We start from the raw sequence: 7,368 nt of genomic DNA, 5'->3' as shown, positions 1-7,368 counted from the left end.
AAAAGAATGAAAAGACACCAAAAAAAANAAAAAAAAAAAAGAAACAGGAAGAAAGAAGAGTTGGAAAAGAGTCTAGTTCGCTCAATTCGAGTCTGTTAGGCAGAACTTGATAATACGAGTTGGCGGTTAAACCAAGCAAGCACGTGCGTTGTCATTCGTTTGCAAGCCACAGCGAGTCGCTCGCTCGCTCGCTCACAACTTTACCCAGCCAAGAAAAGGCAATATAGGTAGGTATCCGACGCAAGCAAACATCAATGCGCTGCGCCCTGTATACAGTGGGATTTCTCGTGGCCAACAGGACGTCTCATTCCCAGCCCGGCTTTTGCTCATTCCTTTTTTGCTCGTTCAGAGGCCGAGCTCGATGGAGCAAAGTCGCCGTCTTGGGGAGCCAGCCAGACCCCATCATCCCTGGGACATTTGGCCACAATATGGCGGTATTTACATGCTGCTGCCATGCCCATCTGCCGTATTACATACATGACATGCAAAACAATTGATTTGCAGCCATGTGTTTTGTGGATCTGACCGACATGCCTCGCTGTCCGCCATCCGCTGTCCGCTATCCGCTGTCCGCCGAGTTTGGTGGAGAGCGCGGTCTTGCCTTGCAGCTCATTGTGAAGCACCTCTGTTAAGTAGATGAGACCAGTGGGCAGCCCATGCGATGCAAAAGGGAAACGAGAAACGTAGGACGCTTCATCTGCACCGAGTTTGGGCCCGTCGAGGCATAGGCACAGCGTCTGACAAGAAACATGTATTGCATCTCGGGCTTCACCACCGCCTGTGGTGTTACGCATCGATTGCATTAGCAAATGTGCCTTTGATGCATCTCACCAGCCCTCGTCAAGGAAGCAGATTGAAAGCTGCCATGCATTATCTACCTATCGGCTTAACGAATCGGCTTAACGAGATGGCCTCGGATAAAAAGTACCGCCAATAATGAGACACTTATTGCGCACAAGAGGTCAAATGGATCTCTTTGCGGCAGTCATCCGCACGGCTCTTGAACAAGCCACTGATTGATAAAAAAACATGATTTACGGAGTACGAATATGTGATTTCTTGCAGTGGGCCGGAAGCCGGCATATCACCGATGCTTTTTTCGACGTCCGTCATGCGTTTGGAGCCCCGGCATATTATCAGTACCGAATATGATATTAACGTCCAACGTTATTACTGGGAACCCACCGCGACGACTCGTCATGTTTTTTTCCCTCCCTATTAGGCTATTACCAGTAGAGTTACTAACCAATTACCAGCAAGTATTATTACTTTATGCCCTGTGCCCTGGCATGAAAGGGGGACAGACGCACTGACAGATCGGTTGTCGGTCGCGAGCTTCCCCGGGCTGTCATGGAAAAATTTTTGTGCCTGGGCTGGGCTTGGCGGAAAACCTCGGACGAGCGTGATGTTGAGTAATTTCATGCGTAAATTCCATTTCTTCCGAGCGTAATCTGGCAAGACGAGAGAAATGTCAAAGAAAAAAAAAAACGACGTGCGCACGCCCGTGTGTGCTAGGTGTCGGCAGCATGGGTCGCGACAACGCACGGTCATATGCCATCTTTTCGAGGAGAGAAAAGAAATGGGGTTTTGGCAGTTTTTTCGTCGAAATTACGCCAGCGGAGGTATTTCCGGCGTGACTGCTGTGGCCTTGTCTCGGGTCTTATGCAGCCCAAGTCCCAAGTTTTTGGTGTGTGCTTTGTGCCAGAATGACAACCGACAATGCAGTTCTTCGTTAATCGTTCAGCAAACATCGTTTAGAGTCTAGCAGCGTGTTGAAATGGGACCCTCTGTGCGGCTATCCACACGCTCTTGGGCCATGAGCCAAATGAGGTTCCGCTTCATCTGCTTGGCTCACGGACACTAATTGGATTAGATCTTTTCCACAAGCAACGAGTGGCGGGGTAGCGTTGAACCATATCTTGCTTTGAGCGAGCACGGTCTGCAGATTCTCGGTCATGAATCTCTTGTTCATCTTTCACAGAATTGCTGCACGAGCCTTGTAGCCGACGAGATGATGCCATCAAACGCCGAGTACCTGGGGGGGTGGAAAGGGGGGTTGAACAAAGTAACTGTGGCGTTATCGTGTGGCCATAGGCTGAAAGCAAAAAAATTTGCGTTGAAAAGGATTTCTTCACTTCTAATTACAAGAAAGAAGAAAAAAAGCAAATACGGCCGCAGCAAAGACCTGATGATTTGCGAGTAGGCGCCACACGCTTTGATGATGCGCCTGCATGGATGGGGAGAGAGGGGCTGCACATGGCGAACCATGTGTGTCGAGCATGATGTGGCGCGGCTGAATGCAGCGCGGATGCGACTACCAGTATTATTGGTAGAGAGGGGTATTTGAACAAAAAGCAAGGGAAAAAAAAAAGAGAGACAGAGTTAAAAAGGGTAAAAAAAGAAAAGAAAAACGGGCATGTCGGTGAAATTGACCACACGCAAGCAAGGCTGATTAGGCCACGAATGATACGGTGCCGTCATGCTTGCTAATGAGCTTGGACACTAAGTTAGTACCTAGTAAAACGAGGTTGACAAGTTGCCGCCTTTTTGCTAAGGAGGAGGAAAAGAGTAATAAAGAACAATAAAAAAAAAAGAGAGAGCAAACCACGCCACCCCGCTCTTTGACGGCACACAAGAGGTGCTATACCGTTGCATTGAGGGGTGTTTTATCTCGTGGTGCAACAGTTGCTGTGGGAGGGGTGAGGTTACCGGTGCGGTGGTGATAGCGCGTGGCACATCGAAGCCACTTTGGACTTGTGTAAAACACCAGAGCTGAACAAGCTTTCATCATCGAGACAAGGAGGGGGGGGAGGGGAAGACAGACTCCTCCCCCGTGGCACATGGTTGATGCAATAAAAATAAAACCGGAGATGCTCGGCAGCGAAAGAGAGAGAAATGATTGAGGCAAAGATTTCTTTAGTTAGCGCTGGCTGCTCGATGATGCTTACTGTATCGAGTTTAAAGCTCTCCACACGTGTAGAGGGATGGATGGAGATGAACTGGAAAGTTTCCGGGGCGACTCGAGGTCGTGGAGTCCATCTTGGGGTAATGGCTTGGATCGAGCACAGACACAGGGTGCTAGACTCGGCGCTTGGCCATTAAATTAGTTTTGAACAATGTGGCCTTTTTAACCAATTAAGTAGTAGATGGGATTTTGTGAAAAAAGGTAAAGAAGAAAAGTGGTGAGGTGAGGGCCGCATGTCACAGGTGAACCATGTCAGCGTCTCAGCGCTGGGCGAGATCCGGCTGACGGATGAGCATCGCCGTACTCAGCTCTCATCAGCATCATCCCCGTTGTGCGGCGTCTGTTTGTAGTAATTCCGGGGCATTGGGGCAACAAAGTTGATATGGACGGACAAGCGGCCGGCCGGATCAAGTTATTAACGTTGCTCCCTTATTGATGCTGTTTGGCAGCAACCATTTCTGGATATGCTTCTTTATCCGTAGGTAGGTGCGAAAAAAAAAAGACACAAAGAACAAGACAAAAAAAGGAGAGAAAAACGGTGAAACGATGACCAAGCCACTTGCGCCGAGATATTCAGCGCGTGGCAGCGCTTTTACTGGCCCCTTTGTGGCGGGTAGGGTATGGAGTTGAGGAAAGGACTCGACAAGAAGAGTTGTACATTTTGGCCAAGGATTCGGTTCCCAAAGTGATGAGCCATTGAGTGCAGCGGTTGCACTGCCCTTCAAAAAAGGTACCTGGCCCAATGTGCGGGGACACATGTGCATTCTATTTAGCGTCGAGGCAGCGAGGCAGCGAGGCAGTCGGAAAAAATAGCAAGCTCCAAGAGGGATGGACGACGAGTAACAAGTAACAAGTACCGACGTGTGCAGGCCAGGAGAACGGGCAAGTACCTTTTTCCCCTTGACCAGCTCGTTTTAGCCTCGAAATAGGTAGGTTACCAGGATAAATAAATAGCGAGGGCTAGTCAGCTCTCGAGGGCCCCGCTTGCCTCGTGGTGGCAGCAACTAGTTAGGTGTGGCCGCCACGGCATGGCCATGCAAGTGCAAGTGGATTGCATACCTACCTAGGTAGACGTGGACCAGCCAGGCGTGGACAGCGCGTGGTATCGTGTATTGGTAGCGCCCGCTCTGCCGTAATCCGTCATGGCGGGCGGGGGACTTGCTCTTCTTTGTTACTTTTTGACTTTACGAATTTTTGTCTCCTCATGGAAAATCAAGTCACTATTGTTTCATGGGGGCAAATTGCGATTCAACAATGGCCGCTTTTTCGATCATGACTGTAAGAAATGGTCGTTTGTTCATTTGTGCCTGCACGGGCAGCTTCAAAACGGCAGCCCGGCGGCCCCGTTTTGTCATGATCCGTTATAGTGGCTCCAGCCTCTAGTTACCTTGGGACGTAGGGAATGGAGCTGCGGCCAGCGTGCAGTTGCAGGCAGACAGGCGTGGCAGGCCCCCAGGACAGGGCACAATCCGCTTTTTCTGGGTGGGCAGTGGGCACGCAGCACGGTCGACACTCGACAGGCATGACATGACAGGCCGAGTGCGCCAATCCAAAAAAAAAAAAAACTGTCGAGTAAAGGAAGGGACCTCGCCATTCATCTGCGCGTTATAAAAAAGAAAACAAGAAAAAAAGAGACAAAAAAAGAAAGTATCGAAAGGAAGGACAAGAATTAAAATTCTATCCCCGTCGTCAAAAACATCCCTCTCCTCTCTTCTCCTCAGTGTCTCTTCTCCTCAGTGGCGCCCCCCATCATACTGGTAGGTAGGTAGGTAGGTACCTATATTTTATTTTATTTTTTTCACGTTGCCTTTTTTCTCCCACTAGCATCCCTTTAGCTCAATCCATCACACACCCTCTCTAACTAACACCCTCCCACACGCCCCCCAATCCCATGGGTCATGGCAATACCTACCTAGAGGTTTACGGATTAGAGGTAGATCCAAAGCATCTTGTCTTCCGCCCATGTGCTCGCCTTGCCCCGAACCCACTTGCAGCGCTCCCTCTCTCTCCTCGTCGAGGTTCTCTTCCGTCCCTCTCTCATTCTACACACACCAACCCAGCCATTTGTCTTGTTTTGTTAACAGTAATTACTTTTGGCTTCCTCGCCTCCGGGTCCCCTGCCCTCGAGCCACGCCGTATTTTGCGGGTTAAACTGCCTTCTCGCTCGTCCCACCTATCCACTCTGCGCCCCCCTCCCCAATCTGACCTCCCTCTTCCCGTCCCAGATCTCCTTCTTCCCTCTCAACTTAATTTTTCTCATCACTCGTTTTCTTGACTCGTGTGTATTCTCCTTGTCTGGACCAAAACACGACTTCTTCGACCAAAACACATCGCTTCTTCTGCAGCCACTTGCGATACCCGACGCCATTGAAACACCACAACCCTGTCAGACCTCCTACTCTTCTCCACGCCATCCTACTCGTCAACGGCATTCGCCGCTGCTGTTTGAGAAACATCTCGTTCAACCAAACGCCTCTGTGACCGGAAAATTTCTGCATCCACAGGCCTTTGTTCTCTGCCCATTGCTTCCTCCGATTGTCGATCAACCGCTCTCGCTACCTATCTCATCTCTACGCCAGTTCTAGAACCCCTGTTTGTCCGACTTTTGGACCAGCTGTTGGCCTGTGTCCAATACGCCCACCGACACACACGCCTTGCCTCGCTACGCACTCGCATTCCCCTCACATTCTCCAACCGACCACTACCGTCTCTCACGCAAATCGCCATGCCTGTCGCTGCAGCGCAGAGGCCAGCCAATGCCGCTGGTCTGACCAACATTCTCAACACAGATGAGCCACCTGCCCAAAGTGCGCCGCCTCCTCAGTTGCGAGACTCTGGCTTCTACTCTACCGCCGAGGCCTCCAGCAAGCGTTCGTTTACATCTGCTCCCTCTGCGCCGGTCCTAGCCTAATCAGCGCCGTCGTTGTGCCTTACAATGCCCCAGTACTGACGGTGTTCCTTTTTTCTTTCTAGATACCTCTAGTGCCTCGTACAACGGTGCCGGCCTCAGCCCTGCCGCATCTGGATATCAGTCTTCCATTGCCGATAAGACACCCTCGCCAGTTGCCACAAACACTCTCCCTCACCACCAGTTGTCGCCCGCCTCTGCTGTCAACACTCATCCCCAGCTGTCACCCGCCTCTGCCGCCAACATGAGCGTCGCCGCCATGGTATCACCCACCGCGTCTGCCGGCCTTGACCGCCGCTTCGACCGCCCCGGCTCCCACGAGTTCCCCGGCCACTTGACCGACACCGGTCCTCCTTCTAACCTTCGCCGCGAGAGCGTCGATAGCAGAATCAATCAGGGTTTGAGTGATATGCGCCTCGGCGGTTCCCCATACACCAGCAACAATCAGTCGACGAGTTCTATTCAGAGCACACTGCACAACCAGCGCAACCCTCGCGCCGGCATGGACACATATACCGCCCATAGAATTTCCAATGGCTACCAGCCCAGCAACGACCGCAACCCGGAGAGCAAGACGGGCCGCACAGCTCCGGCCATCACGGGTCCCGCCACCAGCAACATTGCCCGTGCTGCCGAGCCCACCAAAGGTCAGGCCTGGGCTTTTCCCGAGGAAGAGATCAAGCGCGTCAGCCACTATGACGATTCACGACGGAGCAGTATCACCGACTCTATCGCGAGCAGTCAATTTACCACTGAGTCGCGTTTGCCTTCGGGCCAGCGCCGATTGGATGAGAGCAGCGACTATGCTCGCATGTCGGGACATTCATCCGAGTTTCCTTCTGTACACCATCACACCATGCAGCACAAGCAGCTCAGCGATCTCCAGGCCGAAGAGGGTGCCGGAGGCCCGGGAGCTCAACCATATAGCCGCACACCAGAGCTCCGCGTCAGCCACAAATTAGCCGAACGCAAGCGTCGCACAGAGATGAAGGAACTGTTCGACCAGCTGAGAGACTTGATGCCCCAGGAGCGTGGGTCAAAGGCGTCCAAGTGGGAGATTCTGACCAAAGGTAAGCAAAGCTACCGCAGCAATGACACGTTGCGATATGACAATGCTAACTATGCTGAACAGCCATTACCGAATATCAAAGGCAGACTGATCACGTTCGCATTCTTCAATCGCACTACAACTCTGCCGTCTCGGATAATGAGCTTCTTCGACGCGAGCTTCAAAACGTCAAGATGGACCTTCAAAACGTCAAGATTGAGCTGGCGCAGGCTCGTGGCGATGCCCACGCGCCCCCCTCCCAGTCGCAGAGCCACGCCGCCCCTGCACATCCCTTCCCACAAGAGCCATACTCATCGGCCTCTAACGGAGCTGAGCTTCCTCCACTGCGATCCATCAGCAACAGCATGTCCAATGGCCCCGATTCGATGACTGGGGTCCAATACGACGCTCCCAGATCCAACGGCTACCGTGACCGGTACTAGTGGA

The 7,368-nt window shown here is 51.9% G+C and overlaps 1 protein-coding gene across 1 annotated transcript; it reads left to right on the top strand.

Moving 5' to 3' along the window:
* Nucleotides 1-5,690: 5,690 nt before the first annotated feature.
* Nucleotides 5,691-7,364, top strand: BBA_04449 (helix-loop-helix DNA-binding domain-containing protein; the record flags this gene model as incomplete). The annotated part of the gene is made up of 3 exons (XM_008599546.1): nucleotides 5,691-5,835; nucleotides 5,939-6,943; nucleotides 7,006-7,364. 3 exons carry the CDS (start codon nucleotides 5,691-5,693, stop codon nucleotides 7,362-7,364), a joined length of 1,509 nt encoding a protein of 502 aa, XP_008597768.1.
* Nucleotides 7,365-7,368: the final 4 nt, after the last annotated feature.

This window comes from Beauveria bassiana (assembly GCF_000280675.1).
Source record: "Beauveria bassiana ARSEF 2860 unplaced genomic scaffold BBA_S00010, whole genome shotgun sequence".
NCBI classification, from domain to species: domain Eukaryota; kingdom Fungi; phylum Ascomycota; class Sordariomycetes; order Hypocreales; family Cordycipitaceae; genus Beauveria; species Beauveria bassiana.
Note: the sequence above shows the minus strand (reverse complement) of the source record. Positions and strands in the feature narration are given on the sequence as shown.